At 49.3% G+C, this 19,228-nt stretch overlaps 1 protein-coding gene across 2 annotated transcripts in view; it reads right to left on the bottom strand.

Moving 5' to 3' along the window:
• LOC136587035 (mitogen-activated protein kinase kinase kinase 3-like) overlaps positions 1 to 19,228 on the bottom strand; it is a 120,206-nt gene that overhangs the window by 34,324 nt on the left and 66,654 nt on the right. Inside the window, exons 4-8 of one of the 2 annotated variants that reach the window (XM_066585446.1) lie at positions 14,858 to 14,898; positions 4,622 to 4,721; positions 1,967 to 2,080; positions 1,725 to 1,839; positions 263 to 381 (exon numbers count right to left, since the gene is read on the bottom strand). In XM_066585446.1, the coding sequence (XP_066441543.1) occupies positions 263 to 381; positions 1,725 to 1,839; positions 1,967 to 2,080; positions 4,622 to 4,721; positions 14,858 to 14,898 (489 nt within the window). The remainder of the gene's footprint in view (positions 1 to 262; positions 382 to 1,724; positions 1,840 to 1,966; positions 2,081 to 4,621; positions 4,722 to 14,857; positions 14,899 to 19,228) is intronic. The other variant, XM_066585447.1, reaches the window with a different exon arrangement.

Raw genomic sequence — 19,228 nt, 5'->3', positions numbered from 1 at the left:
GACAACTCCAGCAATTAATTACAGCAACTTGACTAAAAGTAGACGTAAAGTTTAAAGATCGTGAACTTCTCACCCACACAGCAAGTCTGCATGGAGTTTGTATGTTCTTCCCGTGTTTGTGGGGGTTTCCTCCAACATCCCCAATACATAATGATAGGTGAATATGGAGAGCGATCCCCCAAGGGGACACGGGAGTGACAGTCTGTGTGCAGCGCTGCGGCAGATGTATGCTATACACACGAGTAAAACAAACGTCCATCACCTCCGGTATGAATTCCCCCTCGCTGTTGATGCTGGTGATGGATTTCTGGCGAGCAATCTGTTGCTGTTCATCAGGGACGCTTCCTGGAGGCGGAGAGCTGCGTCCAGTGTGCAAGGATCCTGGCGAGACACAAAACCAGAGAAAATCACTGCTACGCTCGCCCCTCTTAATGGGAACCTGGTGCCAGGACAGGGGAAAAATTAGCGCATCACTCAAGAGTCATAAAGATACAAATTCTGTCTATTGGGCCTCCCTCACCCGGATTTTTTCGTACAGTGTTTAATGTTCTGTCTTTGGCCGTTTTCAGCTTTGCGTCGCCCACTGAAATGAATGGACAGCTGTTTCAGTGCTGCTGAAAACGTGGCACAACTTGGTACCATGTTTTCGGCAGCGCTAAAGGCAAGCGCTAGCGCCAGGGTCCCCGCCGCTGTTCTCTAGAGCTCCAGGCCGGCTGCCAGGCACTTGTTATGACCGACAGAGCATCTATGGCTAGCGACGGGAATTGAAATCACCGTCTCCTAGCGGAAGATTGCCCTGATCGGTTCAGGAGCGCAGGCTCCGTCAATCCAGCGCTGGCTTTGATTGGCTGAGCCTACTGACACTCAGCAGGCTCAGCCAATCACAGCAATCTCTTCCTGGAGGTGGGGTCTTCAAACCCCGTCACTAGCAAAAGATCCTCTGTTGGTGATGGCCAGTTCCGGGAGCTCCAGAGAGCAGCGGCAGGGACACGGAGAGCGCCAGCTAGGTGAGTATTCTTTTGTTTCTCTTTTCAGCATCCTTGGCTACATTTTCAGCACTGCTGAAAATGCAGCAAAAACTTTGTCAAAAATGCATGAAAACGCAACTGAAACCGCAGTAAATGCAGCGTTGAAAAACGCGATGTTTCTGCAAAACGCCCGTGTGAGGGAGGCCTTAGTTTGTGGAGTCTTTCGGTCGGGTCCCACGCTGCTCGATGGCTTTGTAAGTTGCAGTACTAAGGATATTGAAAGTCTTAGCGCTGCGGAATGGCGGCGAGGGTTTAGGTTTTGAACTGGCACTTCCAGGGACATTTCACCCGACGTATAATATATAGTGTTAACAGTGCATTTTATGGGGCCCTAATTGTAGGAAGTGCGTTATAATGACAAGAGGGAAAGATGGCGGAACCAGAAAGTGAAGACCACGCTGCAGTGTTGTCAGCCAAACTGAAGAGACGTTTACTGAGATAAAGGTCATCAGAGATGGAAGACCCACTGACTATTGAGGACGTATCTTGCCGCAGTGATGTTTTGCACAAAAAAACGAGTATTTTTCTTATTTACACTACCTGTAATAACTTTTTTCCCCTTAAAAATGGGTGTGGTTTTGTGCAGGGGGTGTGGCCTGTCAGTCCAGCTAATTGACAGCAGCCACAAGTAATAATCATAGTCAGCCGGACCATGAAGGTTCCAGCTTAGTCTGGGAAGTGATGGCTTCCTCTTACCTGTTGAGCACTTTCTTGCCTTCCCAACGTCTTTGTACAGCGACCCCAGAATGTCGCCCATGGAGCGCGATATCTTCATGTCGTGGTGATGCTTCGGCCCCACCGGCTGCAGATACTGGGAGTTATGGGACAAGAGTCATTCCCACTATCATATTACATTACTTGTCATCCAACTATCCCAAAAACAGACAGACATAATTAACAATGGGTGACTGCGGGCAGAACATTAACCCTTCACTCACTATGCTCTTTAGTGGTGCTTTGGCCAATATCTTCAGGCTCTTGTGAGAGGGGTTGACATCCATGTGTTCTATGGCTCTATCCAAGTCATCCTGGTACTTCAGGGGCACGACGAGCTGCGGGCAGAACATAAGATGTGATGGCGGTTAGTGGAATCAGGTCATCGTCACCAATTCGCTATCCCAATCTGCTGTTCTATTATGTCAGGTAATCCCCAGCAGAGGGCGCTGCGACGATGCACATAACCCGTCATGTTATGGGGACAGATACTTCCAAATGCCGGGACCGGATCATCATATATGTATGGATTCTCCTCATCCTATATGTTACTGCTGCTAAATAAATACTCTCTAGGTAATCCAGCATTAGTCAATCTGACTGCAAAGCTTTAGGATTGCGTTATGTAATGGAGTATGAGGCCTTAATGGGTCCCATGGCACGTCAGCGCTGATATGAGGGGTCGTCCCTGTAAGAGCAGACGCGGCGGGCGCCTGCCATGTCGTATTGTACTTGCCCTGATAATATGAGTGACGTTCACCATAAAGCTTGTCCCCTCCGTGCCACGACATGTCACGGACTTTAACACATCCCCGACTATCCAGACAGAACTTAAGACGTAGCAGCGGACGTATACGGGCACACCATGGCGCACTATATGTCCAGAAAGTGACAGTTGTCAGAAAGCCTTCATTCTGCACCCGGTGAGCCCCTCAGGCCTCGCTCACACTGGCGGATTTGTCACTAGTTTTCTGTAGAGAAGCCGTCAGACATCGGCTAGTTATTAGGCGGTGCTGCATACACGTGTATGGTGTTAGCGCAGCTGGCGGTGATCATGCAACGCAGCGCTGTCTGTCCAGACGTGGCCCTTATTACCACGGTCAACCTTCGCTATGTGCGGCCCGTGTAGTCACACATGGCACTGGCCACCAGCTTGTAGGACGGCACTAGGTGTATGTAGGTTGGGATGACTACCCTTAGGTCTACCAGACCAGATAATCCTCTTCCTCCATGTGACAGCATCTTGTGGAGCTACATGAATGATCCTTCTATTGGCTCTGTTTCCTCCCCTCTGATGTTCTAATGGAATGCTGACAGCCATCAGTGCCCTTGTTTAGTGCTGCTACTGTATTTATATACTCAGCCTGGTACTGGTACTGTATTTATGTTATGAGCTTCATTCTGGGGCCGTATCTAGGTACAGAGTTTGGTTTACGCTGTATTTAAATACTGAGCTTAGTTCTGGCACTATATTTATATTATGAGCTTGGTTCTGTTGCTGTATTTATGTTATGAGCTCGATCTGGCACTGCTCCTACGAACTGACCTTGGTTCTGGTACTGTATTTATGCACTGAGCTTAGTTCTAGTAATGTATTTAGATTATGAGCTTGGTTCTGGTGTTGTATTAATGTTATGGGCTTAGTTCTGGTGCAGCATTTAGTCACTGAGCTGCTGTGAGGTGGGTTTGCTGTTACCCTGCTGCTTTCTGCACAAGCAGAATAAAGGCAGACTGCCCATCAGTGCAATATTTATAGTATTGTTTTTGTAATGACACGGTGGCACCAAAAAAATTCTGCGCAGGTCGCCATCCAACCAGGCCGCCTGCAGACGAGCGGGTCGGATCCGGCAGCGAGAAATCTCGCCGCGCGATCCGACCCCAGAGCCTGCAGGGACGAGCGCGTACTCACCCGCGCCTGGCGGCCCCGGCTCTTTGATGTGCCGGCTGCCGCGCAGCCCGGAGCCAGCGGCCAGGTGAGTGCGTGCCCCGCAGAAAATTAGAACATGCCGCGGTTTGTTTGCCGCGCGAGATTTCGCGCGGCCAAACCGCGGCCGTCTGCATAGGAGTGCGTATTGTAATGCACTCCTATGCAAACTTTCAGCGGCGGAAATCCCGCGGCGGGATTTCCGCTCGTCTGCAGGCGGCCTAAGGCTGGCACTGCCTATTACAGCAGATTGACAATTGTGCCCTTGTGGTTTTCTATCTGCCTCAGTTCTGGGGTATTGGTGAGGCTTCTGACAGGTCCTCACAATGAATCAGCCCCATCCTGAATCCGGCCTCCAACAGCCATAAAAATAGAAGAAGATTTCAGCCCAGAGGTTTGGACTATTGGGGCCCGTGTATATGGCCGTATACGTAGAGCGGTGTGGGTCTACACATTACAGACCATACGCTCTGCAGCGTATGCCTGCTCATGATGCGCCCACGGACAGATGCAGTGTGATGATTTTTTTTTTAATATTGCCGCTCTGTTCTGGAAGCGCTGCCCTTATGTGATGTATTGCGTATGGACGGCGTATCAGATGCAGCTCATAGAAGGACTGCGTATGATACGCAGAGAAATAGAGCATGCTGCGATTTATTCCTCTTGCGTAACGATACGCAGCGCCCGCACACAGGTGTGGATGGATCAATGAAAGTCCATTGACTTATACTGACTCCGTTCACTGAGCGTTCCGCACGGGATATACGCGGTGACAATACGCCTGTGTGAACGAGCCCCTAGATTACAGAATATGCTACCGGTGATAACGGTAAGCGGCGGCGGGGCTCTGCCTCATCACTCTCTGGAGGGGATGTAAGCTCACGGCCGTTCCTGCAGTGTTCGCACAGGCCAGAACATGAAGTCCTGGTTACAGGAATCCATCAGCGCTGCTCACCTCATTGTTTGCATAGTGCAGGTCCAGCGTTTGCCCGAACACATCGGTGACTTTCTGCAGCACATCCTTTAGTTTTACGGGTCTTCTGAATTCAATGATCCTGTAAGGAAGGAGGCGCAGATGTCAGATACCTTCACACAGCGCGGAGCAGGAGATGATATGTCCAAACAAGAACCGCAGTAACCGGATATTACACCTTATTATACACAAGAAACGGAGCAACACAATATTATTAGTTACACCTTACCTGCATAACATAGTGAAGGGGTAATAAATCAGTAAAAGATGCCTGCAGCGTCCGCGAGCACCGAAATACTGACAACCTGAACAGAAGTGGCGGTGCAGTGGTTAGGGACGTCGGGGTACAACCACAACCAGGACGCATCTGCATGGAGTATACAGGAATGCCCCTTTATTAGTGCCCTGGTCCTCTAATGATTGGCGCTTCCCTCTATGGAAATTATCCCCGGAGTGCAGCATAAAGTCACCTGACACGTTTTCCGTGGATCAGTTTCAGTGTGAATCCACATTAGATGGAAGATCCAGCGATCGGAGTGATTCCAACGAGGCCGGTCGTCTGTGCTAGACTAGCCGGGGTTGGGATGTCACTGTCACCTCGTGGGGTTTTCTCATATAACGGGGTGGAGAGTATACAGAGAATGGTGCGATCGAGGAAAACATCCAGCGAGGGATTCTGTAGAGGATAACAACTCAATGCCAAAAGGGGTCAGAGGAGGGTGTCAAGAATCGCTCTGATGAACGGGCGCTGCACAGTTAAGAGCAGCTTCGTAGAACACTGAAGCTCCAAATAACGTGTCTGAATTCGTCGCTCCCAGATGGGCTATTACAGTAGATGACCAGTTTTGGCGCCAAGCAGGAAGCTGCAGGGGCAAAAAAACCGCAAAAATTGTATCACTGAGCAGCATCAAAACATCGCCTGGTCAGAAGGATCCAGATTTCTGTTGCTCCGTGCTGATGGGAGGTCAAAATTTGACGCAAGCAGCGTGAACTGAAGACCCCTTCCCGTCAGCCGGTCAGAACATGTCAGCACCACCATCTAATCAGCAGCAACTACAAGAAGCTTCCTGTCCGCAGGGGCCGATATTCCCGCAGGACGGTTTCATCACCGAGTGGAATCTACACTACCATGAACTGCTGCAGTTCTGAAGACCGAAGGAGTCCAACACCCTACTAGATGGGGGTCTCTAATAAAGGGGGCTTTCAGTAAGCCTTCTCCTTGAGCCTCTTCTGGGTAATCTGCACCCCCACTTTTCCCCAAGAATCATACTCTGAAACAGGGAAACCAGATTCTGAGCCTCTCTGGGGACCGGTGACTAACACTGTACGATGCCGCAGACTATGTTGGTGCTATAAACGACGGGGTCTAGGAGCGATTGGACCTTTAGCTGTTCTTACTCATCCTGTAGTCAGACATCTACCTGCCGCTGGGAATTACATTTATGACTCGCTACTCATAAAGACTCTGAAGCCTTAGAGCCGGCGGTAATAACTGCAGTAAACGTCCGAAAAACAAGACACAAGGTCAAGTCCTATCAGATACAGGACTGAAGTCCATCAGGGGTGAAGGGTCTGGCACTCCCTAACCATCCCGTCCTTTATATATAGGAGCTACCCATCTAAGACCACCCCCATCCAGCCTCCAGCTCCTGCACCATACAGATCCGCAGTCACTGGTGTTGATGGCCGCCCTTAGAGTGCCGTTCACTACTGTAGGCCGTCGTTCACACGATTGATGGCCCCCTCTGGTGTGCCACTGACTACTGTAAGCCGATGTTCACATGGTTGATGGTCCCCCCGGGTGTGCCGCTCACTACTGTAGGCCGTCGTTCACATGGTTGATGGTCCCCCTCTCCCCCTCTAGCGTGCCGCTCACTACTGTAAGCCAATGTTCACATGGTTGATGGTGCCGCTAACTACTGTAAGCCGACGTTCACACATTTTATGGCCCCCCCCGGTGTGCCGCTCACTACTGTAAGCCAAGGCTCACACTGTTGATGGCCTTCCCCGGTGAGCCGCTCACTACTGTAAGCCGATGTTCACACGGTTGATGGTCCCCCCCCTGGTGTGCCGCTCACTACTTTAAGCCGATGTTCACACGGTTGATGGTCCCCCCCTGGTGTGCCGCTCACTACTGTAAGCCGATGCTCACACAGTTGATGGCCTTCCCCGGTGAGCCGCTCACTACTGTAAGCCGATGTTCACAAGGTTGATGCCCCCCCCCCCCCCTGGTGTGCCGCTCACTACTGTAAGCCGATGCTCACACAGTTTATGCCCCCCCTGGTGTGCCGCTCACTACTTTAATCCGATGTTCACATGGTTGATGGTCCCCCCGGTGTGCCGCCACTACTATAGGCAGACGTTCCCACAGTTTATGGTCCCCCCGGATATGCCGCTGACTACTGTAAGCCGATGCTCACACGGTTTATGCCCCCCCCCCCCGCCCCGATGTGCCGCTCACTACTGTAAGCCGATGTTCACACGGGACGCAGTATTCACAGTGCAAAATCCACGGCAAAGCCTGCAACAGTCCCTTCTGCATTTGCCGTAGATTTTGGTGCGGATTCGTTCTGGATTTTACCCCCTCATTTAAAGAGGTGAGACCCGCGGTATAAACGGTCATGCTGCAGAACCAACCCCTTCACGACCAGTTCAGTCCTCCATGGCCAGACACTTTAGTGATTTCACGGCCCTACTTTTTTTCTCTTGGGCCACCAAAATGATTTTTGCTGCATTTTTTTATGAATGTTTTAATCATTATTTCCATTTAGTACATTTACACAAATAAATCACAGTCAGGGGCTCGCCATTGTGTTTCGGACATCTTGATGTATAACTTGTACAGTTTCGATTATAGGGCTGTTATGGCGATGGTTTAGGCTTTTTGTTTTTTACTTTTTTCCTATTTTTTTATATATCTATGTCTCCCATGATATCAGATAAGACCTCATTTTATATTATCATATAAGATATCATTTTCTTATTTCGCAGTTTTCCACTGTAGCTCCAGTGAGGCATGAATATGAAGCCCATTCTTTTGGATAGTGTCATACACATGAGTGATGTTTTCCCACTTCGCACCTATCTTTCAGAGCGCTCTCGCATCGCAGTGCCTATTGTTCTCAATGGGGCCGGCGGCAGCATCGCACCACGTCCTGGGAGCACGCAATGCGATGCGAGGTCTCCCATTGAAAACAATGGGAGAAGCTCCGCGATCCTCCGCTGCGGCTATCAGCTGCGGCAGAGGATCCCAACTTCCCCAAAGTGATGTGAGGCGGTTTAGAGAGAAAAACGCCTCGCATCCGCAGGCAAAAAGCATGTTGGGGAGCGTGAAATGGGGTTGTGATAGACGGCCCATTATCATAATGGCTTGTGTTAAGTTATCCGAAGGCTGTATTCGCACAGGTGACTTTCACGTGCCAGTCTGAGATGGGCAGCATTCGCACGGGGAAAAAAAACATTCATCTGAAGAGGTTAAAGGGGTTGTCCCGCGGCAGCAAGTGGGGTTAAGCACTTCTGTATGGCCATATTAATGCACTTTGTAATATACATCGTGCATTAAATATTGGCCATACAGAAGTTATACACTTACCCCCTCCGGTGTTGGCGTCCCCGTCTCCATGGCGCCGACTGAAGCCTTTCTCTGCCTGGATTAGACGCGCTTGCGCAGTCTGCTTCTTCTGTCCCACTGAAGGGGCCGCTCTGGCGTGCTCGCGCCACACAGGTCTTCTTCACATGCGCAGAAGACCTCTGCAGCGCGAGAACGCCGGAGCGGGACAGAAGAGAGCAGACTGTGCGAGGGCATCTAATCCAGGCAGAAGGCGGCTTCGGTCAGCGGCATGGAGACGGGGACGCCAACACCGGAGAGGTAAGTGTATAACTTCTGTATGGCCAATATTTAATGCACAATGTATATTACAAAGTGCATTAATATGGCCATACAGAAGTGTATAACCCCACTTGCTTTCGCGGGACAACCCCTTTAATTCAAAAGAGATTTTTCACTCGGACCTGTAGTCTGAGTTTGAAAATATCACATGGTCGGGAGAAGTAACATCACTCCTTAAGGAGAGCACCAAGAAGGTGAGCGAGGACATTTATAGGGCCATCCATGCTCCTCTGGGAAATATGCAAATAAGGAAGATGGAACAATACCTCTGCAGCGCCACCTATTGGTTGGCAGCATTCCTACAGATCAATGCTTGACCCTTCATACAGGTCTGTAGAGCAATGATTGGGAATTGAAAACCATGCCAGAATTCATACACAGACAGCTGTTTCGGGGTGCAGTAGGATCCTGGCTTGGCTAGTGAGAGGCCTATGACGTAGGTCGGAAGGGGTAACATCGCTCCTTAAGGAGACACCTAGGAGGCGAGCGAGGAGACTTATAAGGCCATCTATGCTCCTCTGGGAAATATGCAAATAGGGAAAATAGAACAATGCTTCTGCAGCGCCACCTATTGGATGCTGCCATCCAATAGGTGGCGCTGCAGAGGCATTGTGCTGCCATCCAATAGGTGACGCTGCAGAGGCATTGTGCTGCCATCCAATAGGTGGCGCTGCAGAGGCATTGTGCTGCCATCCAATAGGTGGCGCTGCACAGGCATTGTGCTGCCATCCAATAGGTGGCGCTGCACAGGCATTGTGCTGCCATCCAATAGGTGGCGCTGCACAGGTATTGTGCTGCCATCCAATAGGTGGCGCTGCACAGGTATTGTGCTGCCATCCAACAGGTGGCCCTGCACAGGTATTGTGCTGCCATCCAACAGGTGGCCCTGCACAGGTATTGTGCTGCCATCCAACAGGTGGCCCTGCACAGGTATTGTGCTGCCATCCAACAGGTGGCCCTGCACAGGTATTGTGCTGCCATCCAACAGGTGGCCCTGCACAGGTATTGTGCTGCCATCCAACAGGTGGCCCTGCACAGGTATTGTGCTGCCATCCAACAGGTGACCCTGCACAGGTATTGTGCTGCCATCCAATAGGTGGCCCTGCATAGGTATTGCGCTGCCATCCAATAGGTGGCCCTGCATAGGTATTGCGCTGCCATCCAATAGGTGGCACTGCAGAGGCATTGTGCTGCCATCCAATAGGTGGCACTGCAGAGGCATTGTGCTGCCATCCAATAGATGGCCCTGCAGAGGTGTTGTGCTGCCATCCAATAGGTGGCCCTGCACAGGTATTGTTCCATTCTCCTTATTTGAAAACATCAGTGCATGTCCTATTTTTGTGTCATTCCTGTTTAAGAATCAGCCATCATCGCCCACGGGGCTACAACACGTTCCTGTGTTTCAGGCCTCCATTCTTCTGCAGGGGGTCACACACAAGAGCGATGTTTTCACGCGGGGCTGTGAGATGACTGGACCCGCACCGCCTCCGGTCAGCGCTCGCTCTACATGACTCATATTTGTCGCTGTTTTCTTCCAGAACGTTTGTAAGTAATTCCATAATTCCCTGGAAGTGTTTGTACGTCTTGAGTTCTGCTGAGATGCATGGCTATCTAATGCCTGAAACATCTTGAAGCTCTTGTTATATCGACGTCCGGCAGCGGAAACCTCCAGGGGAGATTCAGGGAGCTGGCAGCACTTTCCACTCGGACTGTTTTTGCTTTTTCCTATTTTCAGTGTAATCGGATCCCGTCCTCCAATCATCATTTGTTTTTACCAGCAAGAAGAAACCACAGGTGTCTGAGTAATAACCAGCGGAGACTGGGGGGCCTGAGCCCCCCCACAGCAGTCCCCTCTAACTGCCCCCATAAGAGTAATGACAGCAAAGAGCCCGTCTCAGCGGCAGTTATGTGCCTGCGTGACGCGCCATTTATCAAGCGAATCTCATTGCACCAGAGCTGTCACTGTACACAGCTCCACCTGCTGCACCGTCACTGTACACAGCTCCACCTGCTGCACCGTCACTGTACACAGCTCCACCTGCTGCACCATCACCCTGTACTGTCACTGTACACAGCTCCATCTGCTGCACCGTCACTGTACACGGCTCCACCTACTGCACCGTCACCTTGTACCGTCACTGTACACAGCTCCAACTGCTGGACCGTCACCCTGTACCGTCACTGTACACAGTTTCACCTGCTGCACCGTCACCCTGTACTGTCACTGTACACTGCTCCACCTGCTGCACCGTCACCCTGTACTGTCACTGTACACTGCTCCACCTGCTGCACCGTCACCCTGTACTGTCACTGTACACTGCTCCACCTGCTGCACCGTCACCCTGTACACAGCTCCACCTGCTGCACCGTCACCCTGTACCGTCACTGTACACAGCTCCACCTGCAGCACCGTCACTGTACACAACTCCACCTGCTGCACCATCACTGTACACAGCTCCACTTGCTGCACCGTCACTGTACACAGCTCCACCTGCTGCACCGTCACCCTGTACAGTCACCGTACACAGCTCCACTTGCTGCACCGTCACCCTGTACCGTCACTGCACACAGCTCCACCTGCTGCACCGTCACCCTGTACTGTCACCATACACAGCTCCACTTGCTGCACCGTCACCCTGTACCGTCACTGTACACAGCTCCACCTGCAGCACCGTCACCCTGTACCGTCACTGTACACAGCTCCACCTGCAGCACCGTCACCCTGTACCGTCACTGTACACAGCTCCACCTGCTGCACCGTCACCCTGTACCGTCACTGTACACAGCTCCACCTGCTGCACCGTCACTGTACACAGCTCCACCTGCTGCACCGTCACTGTACACAGCTCCACCTGCTGCACCATCACCCTGTACTGTCACTGTACACAGCTCCATCTGCTGCACCGTCACTGTACACAGCTCCACCTGCTGCACCGTCACCCTGTACAGTCACCGTACACAGCTCCACTTGCTGCACCGTCACCCTGTACCGTCACCGCACACAGCTCCACCTGCTGCACCGTCACCCTGTACCGTCACCATACACAGCTCCACTTGCTGCACCGTCACCCTGTACCGTCACTGTACACAGCTCCACCTGCAGCACCGTCACCCTGTACCGTCACTGTACACAGCTCCACCTGCAGCACCGTCACCCTGTACCGTCACTGTACACAGCTCCACCTGCAGCACCGTCACCCTGTACCGTCACTGTACACAGCTCCACCTGCTGCACCGTCACCCTGTACCGTCACTGTACACAGCTCCACCTGCTGCACAGTCACTGTACACAGCTCCACCTACTGCAACGTCACCCTGTACTGTCACCATACACAGCTCCACTTGCTGCACCGTCACCCTGTACCGTCACTGTACACAGCTCCACCTGCTGCACCATCACTGTACACAGCTCCACCTGCTGCACCATCACTGTACACAGCTCCACCTGCTGCACCCTCACCCTGTACCGTCACTGTACACAGCTCCACTGTCACCCTGTACTGTCACCGTACACAGCTCCACCTGCTGCACTGTCCCCCTGTACTGTCACTGTACACAGCTCCACCGTCACTGTACACAACTCCACCTGCTGCACCATCACTGTACACAACTCCACCTGCTGCACCATCACCCTGTACGGTCACTGTACACAGCTACACCTGCTGCACCGTCACCCTGTACAGTCACCATACACAGCTCCACTTGCTGCACCGTCACCCTGTACCGTCACTGCACACAGCTCCACCTGCTGCACCGTCACTGTACACAACTCCACCTGCTGCACCGTCACTGTACACAACTCCACCTGCTGCACCGTCACTGTACACAACTCCACCTGCTGCACCGTCACTGTACACAACTCCACCTGCTGCACCGTCACTGTACACAACTCCACCTGCTGCACCGTCACTGTACACAACTCCACCTGCTGCACCGTCACTGTACACAGCTCCACCTGCTGCACCGTCACTGTACACAACTCCACCTGCTGCACCGTCACTGTACACAACTCCACCTGCTGCACCGTCACTGTACACAACTCCACCTGCTGCACCGTCACTGTACACAACTCCACCTGCTGCACCGTAACTGTACACAACTCCACCTGCTGCACCGTCACTGTACACAGCTCCACCTGCTGCACCGTCACTGTACACAGCTCCACCTGCTGCACCGTCACTGTACACAGCTCCACCTGCTGCACCGTCACCCTGTACCGTCACTGTACACAGCTCCACCTGCTGCACTGTCACTGTACACAGCTCCACCTGCTGCACCGTCACCTTGTACCGTCACTGTACACAGCTCCAGCTGCTGCACCGTACAGTGATGTCATAGAAAGGTTTGCCTCTGTCATCGCTCTACACTCCCCTACTTACTGCTCCGGACTCCAGTGTTTTAGTAAATCCTTGTATTCCCCATGAAATACCGATTCTGCAGTTTTTTTTCACCACTCTGCACTCTGCCGTTCCTCAGTTATTCTTCCCGCAGAGTTTTACACATTTCCAGCGATACGTGCTACCGGCTGAGACCGCGAATGGCACTGCGCATGCCTACGAATCATACGCTTACGGACATGCGCAGTGTGATGTGCCTTTTAATTCCCCACTCTGTTCACAGCGGGGATGTGTATGAAAACGCTGTCCATACGCCATGTATTGTATATGGATATTGTATCATATGCAGCCCATACAACCGTATACGGCTCACACTGCGTGGTACGCAGAGAAATAGAGCATGCTGCTATATTTTTTTCTTGTGTATCAATACACAGTATTCACACGCCGGTGTGCATGGAGCAAGGAAAGTCTATTGACTGCATTTACTGCGTGTCATGCGGCAGCGCAAAACAAGTGTAATATGCGGTGACAAAACAGTCATGGTCATGACCCTGAAGGGTCCTTTTACACAGCTTAACCTGTCAGGCACAGATGTTCAACAGGTCGCCCCATAGATGATGGTTCCTGGGCTTCTACACAGGAACGATCATCATTCAACGAATGGAGGCCAAGCTGGCCAGAGAGAATTTCATCCGCCCATTCCCATTCATAGTAAACAGGCCGTCATTCATTGATGAGCGACTACCTGTTCATACAGGCTGATTCCTTGTTCATTTGTTAGGCATGCATAAACTGAACGATAAACAAATTATCATTCATCATTCAGTCTGTACATGCTTTTAAGGCCCATTTACATGCAAAGATAATCTTTCAAATGATTGAAAGATTGAAAGTTTGTGATCTTTCTGCATAAAGTGTTAATGGACACTAAAGTCCATTAACGCTTTATCATTTTCATTGCATATAAACGGGCCTCCAGGAGCGGTCTGCAGAGCCCAGAGTGACTAATCACATGCCCTGCTGTGCAAACAGCTGTATTGTTCTCTTCCATAACAATGAAAAGTGTTACAATGCGGGTTACAATGTAATCTCCTGGCTCCTGTGGAGAACACAGCATGCGGTCTGGAGAGACACTATGGCTCTGAAGCTGAGTGATGGATTTTAAGTTCACCTTAAAATCATCGTTCAGATGAAAAGTGCACTATGCCTGCATTTACATGTAACGTTTATCGCTCATTTTCGGTCGTTTAACCCCTAAGGACATGGCCTATTTTGGGCTTAAGCATGCAACGATTTTTGGCGGATTTTCATCTCCATTTTTCAAAAGCCATAGCTTTTTTACTTTTCCATCGACGCGTTCGTATAAGGGCTTGTTTTTTGCGTGGCCTAAAATCCCGGACAAAACAGTGCCGTATGCCAGCATAACAGAAGCCATCGTTCCGTCATAAGACCAACCCGTTTACTGCAGAGTTTCCATTTTCCTAGAACAATACAGAAGAAGGCAAACCTAAAAGCAGATGTGAACAGAGCCTAAGCTATGGGTGCGACACTGGCAGCACTGATTGGACAATGTCAGAGCGCCCCCTTATGATGGCACCAGATATGAAGGGGACAGATATCCGTACACCTCAGTAGTGCAGCTTACAGGCATCAGGCCTGCAGCTTCATCACATGTACATTATACCAAAGCTCCTTCTCCATTCCCTCTGGTAGAAGCTTCCTAACATCTGCAGACCTTTCCCCACTCTTCCTCTTTCGTCCATCTAATAGACGTGCCTAATCTTCAAGTCGGCGGACAGAATAGAGAGCCAACTTGAGAAGCAAAAGTAGAAAAACATTTTAAAAAGTTGTAAAGTGATTGTATAAGTGATCGTGCGTCTCCTATGGATTGATACACTGAGTGGCATTACAATGGCTGGAGGCCAAACCATACGGGAAGCTTCCGATATCATCACCACTTACTGACACTTCACACATGGCAGCACCTACCTCTTCTCTCCGTTGTACTCAAACTTGATTCGGGCGTCCTGCTGAGAGAAGAAATCACACCAGTTAGTTCCTTGTCGGGGTTCGCAGTCTTTGGTTATATCGCACGTGGCGTGTACTCTGCGGGTTTTCCACTGCGAATTTTCATGCAGAAGATACGTAGCATAATACAGAAGCTGCAAAGTGGATGGAATTTACAGAAAAGTGACCCGTAGTGCCGATTTACAATTTATAATGCGGATCATAAAAACATTTAGGACCCCTAAAACACACACCTGTGATGCCCATATAGTGAGGGGCAAAACCTACTGCAGCCCATCCACATAATACATGACATGAACAATATTCACGGCCGAGACTGCAAGCCGTGTCATAGAAGAGAGATGTGACGGACCCAAGGCACAAACCTATAAATGTCTTTATTCCTCCAAGAACACGGTAACAATGCTTCGACCACAAGGTCATTGGCAGAGCCCGGTGTGGGCCCTCACACATCCACTGGTCCCAACACCTGGTAACAGTGTCGTATCCCAATAACGCGCCCCTCTCAAGTTTTGGTAATGTGGTGAAGTCTCTTATCTGCGTCAGTACCCAAAGAGGAGCCTCCGAGAGCCTTTTTATAGGCCACGGGGGAAACCACTTTTAGGTCCTCAGGTGGCCCTGCAGTGCTGGAGTTGTAGGTTCTAATCTGACCAAGGAGGACATCTGTACAGAGTTCTACAAAGCTTATGTGCCCTTGATGACATTGGATGCTAGGACATCAGCACTGCAAGTCAACAGTGCTAACCACTGAGCCACATTCACTGAGGAGCCACCACCCCGCTGAACAACGGATGCAAGAAAGAACCCTACAGATGCTTTATATATATATATATATATATATATATATATATATATATATACATATATATACATATATATATATATATATACATATATATATATACATATACATATATATATATACATATATATATATACATATATATATATACATATATATATATATATATATATACACATATATATACACACACACACACACACACACACACACACACACACGACGAAGGTCCTAACTGACTCGCCACTAATTTTCTTAACTCCCCGATGTTGTTGTACAAACTTGATATTTGGCACAACCATTCTTTAGGTCCTAAATAGGAAAAGTAAGGGGGTCACAACTTGATTATTCAATGCTAAGTGCAAAAGTAAGTGACCCCCTGTGTAATGTAACTAATAACACATATCTATACCGCACAAATGTGAAATTTCAGCACGACTATTGCTTGGGTCCTAAATTGATAAAGTAAATGGGGTCACAAGTTGATTATTTAATCCTAAATGCAGTCTTTTCTCAGAAACCATAAGGCCTCCTTCCCACGAACGGATTTCCGCCGCGTAATTCGCGGCGAAAATCCGCTGCGTTGCCCGCAGCTATTAGGTTCTATTGAACCTAATAGCACAATGCTCACGATGCGTAATTCCACCGCGGAATTACGCACCGCGATTTCTCCCGTCCTCACCCGCAGCATGCTCTATTTTCTGCGGGTGAGGACGGGCTGTACGCGCTGACGGCTTCCATTGCAGTCAATGGAAGCCGTCCGTTCACGCTATCTCCCGCTGTAACCAGCGGGAGATAGCGTGAAAAAACGCTTTCCCGCCCACCGCCGCGCGTCATATGACGCCGTATGACGGGGCCGGCCGCGTCACGTGACACGGCCGGCCGCGCACGTGACACGGCCGGTGACGCGGCGTCGGTGGGCGGTGACGCGGCGGCGGTGGGCGGGGAAGTGTTTTCACGCTATCTCCCGCAGGTAAGTATAGGGGCTCTGGGGGGCGCCGTGACGGGCTTCACTGCGTAATATTACGCGGCGGAGCCCGTCACGCTCGTGGGAAGGAGGCCTAAAGCCTTGGGAAATTATTTGTATTCTGAGGAGAATCTAACGCTCCTCTATGTGTATATACTGAGGAGAATCTACCTCCCCTCTATGTGTATATACTGAGGAGAATCTACTTCACCTCTATGTGTATATACTGAGGAGAATCTACTTCACCTCTATGTGTGTATACTGAGGAGAATCTACTTCACCTCTATGTGTGTATACTGAGGAGAATCTACTTCACCTCTATGTGTGTATACTGAGGAGAATCTACTTCACCTCTATGTGTGTATACTGAGGAGAATCTACTTCACCTCTATGTGTGTATACTGAGGAGAATCTACTTCACCTCTATGTGTATATACTGAGGAGAATCTACTTCACCTCTATGTGTATATACTGAGGAGAATCTACTTCACCTCTATGTGTATATACTGAGGAGAATCTACTTCACCTCTATGTGTATATACTGAGGAGAATCTACTTCACCACTATGTGTGTATACTGAGGAGAATCTACTTCACCTCTATGTGTGTATACTGAGGAGAATCTACTTCACCTCTATGTGTGTATACTGAGGAGAATCTACCTCACCTCTATGTGTGTATACTGAAGAGAATCTACCTCACCTCTATGTGTATATACTGAGGAGAATCTACTTCACCTCTATGTGTGTATACTGAGGAGAATCTACTTCACCTCTATGTGTATATACTGAGGAGAATCTACTTCACCTCTATGTGTATATACTGAGGAGAATCTACTTCACCTCTATGTGTATATACTGAGGAGAATCTACTTCACCTCTATGTGTATATACTGAGGAGAATCTACTTCACCTCTATGTGTATATACTGAGGAGAATCTACTTCACCTCTATGTGTGTATACTGAGGAGAATCTACCTCACCTCTATGTGTGTATACTGAGGAGAATCTACCTCACCTCTATGTGTATATACTGAGGAGAATCTACCTCACCGCTATGTGTATATGCTGAGGAGAATCTACCTCACCGTTATGTGTATATACTGAGGAGAATCCAACACTCCTCTATGTGTATATACGGAGGACAATATAACTGACCTCTGTGTATATACTGAGGAGAATCTACCTCACCTCTGTGTTTATATACTGAGGAGAATAAAACGGACCTCTGTGTATATACTGAGGAGAATCTACCTCACCTCTGTGTGTATATACTGATGACAATCTAACTGACCCTGTGTGCGTATACTGAGGAGAATCTACCTCACCTATGTCTGTATATACTAAGGAGACTCTACCTCACCTCTATGTGTATATACTGAGGAGAATCCAACTGACCTCTATGTGTATATACTGAGGAGAATCTAACTCACCTATTTGTGTATATACTGAGAAGAATCTAACTGACCTCTGTGTGTATATACTGAGAAGAATCTAACTGACCTCTGTGTGTAAATACTGAGGAGAATCTAACGGACCTCTCTGTGTGTGTATACTGAGGAGAATCTACCTCATCTGTGTGTATATACTGAGGAGAATCTACCTCACCTCTATGTGTATATACGGAGGAGAATCTAACTGACCTCTATGTGTATATACTGAAAGTCTGTAAAGTACATAAGGAAGCGGCCATGGACTGCAGGGTTGGAGCCTTTAAGGATAAGAAGGGGCTGCGATCTCCAGTCTGGGGTTAAATTTGAATAAAAAGAGGCTTTACCTTTAAGTGTAAGAAGTGAGGAGAGTGTGTGTGTGTGTGTGTGTGGGGCACATTCTGCAGAGGGACATCAGTACATGTAGCCTGAGGAGAATCTAACGCTCCTCTATGTGTATACATATTTTATTCCTTGGTTCTTCTGAAGTAACTAAAACTTCATGAAAACTTTCTGTGCGAACAATAGGTAAACACCTGTATCAAATTAACTTGGGTGAAGCCGGGTACATCAGCTAGAATATAATATGAGAGCTGCAGGGGCATTCCAGTCTTCCTTTAGAGTGGCACATCCACAGGGATGAGTACAGTATACAGTCCATAGGCAGCATCTGCACATATTTAGGCTAGCACGGGGTTCTCCTGCGGCCCATCTGGTTCCATGCATGTCAGTGACACACCTCAATGTCTCTCGATTGGAAAATAATGGCTCTTGTGTGGGTGGCCTGAAGAATTTCATGTATTTACAACTTGTCTGAGAGCCGAGAACATAAAAGCCTCAAGTTTCCATAATCTCATTCTCCTGATGATGAGGGGAAAAAAACGTTCCTCCTATTTGCTCTCACTGAGCGCTGAATAATAAGCAGCTGTAATAACTTTGTGTTAACCCTTCACCGACCACCTCATTATCTGAGATGTCAAGCTCCTTGTATCCACGGAGGATATTGCTAGAGGAGAGTTATTCTGAGATACAGTAAATTAGTGCCAGGAGATGAAGATCAGGAGGAACACAGAACAGATTGGATTATAATGCGGCGACTTCAGGGGTTTTGTTGGTGGCTTCCTCCAGAGAATCG

This window comes from Eleutherodactylus coqui, chromosome 12, assembly GCF_035609145.1.
Source record: "Eleutherodactylus coqui strain aEleCoq1 chromosome 12, aEleCoq1.hap1, whole genome shotgun sequence".
Taxonomy (NCBI): Eukaryota; Metazoa; Chordata; class Amphibia; order Anura; family Eleutherodactylidae; genus Eleutherodactylus; species Eleutherodactylus coqui.
This window is presented reverse-complemented; position numbering and strand designations above follow the sequence as displayed.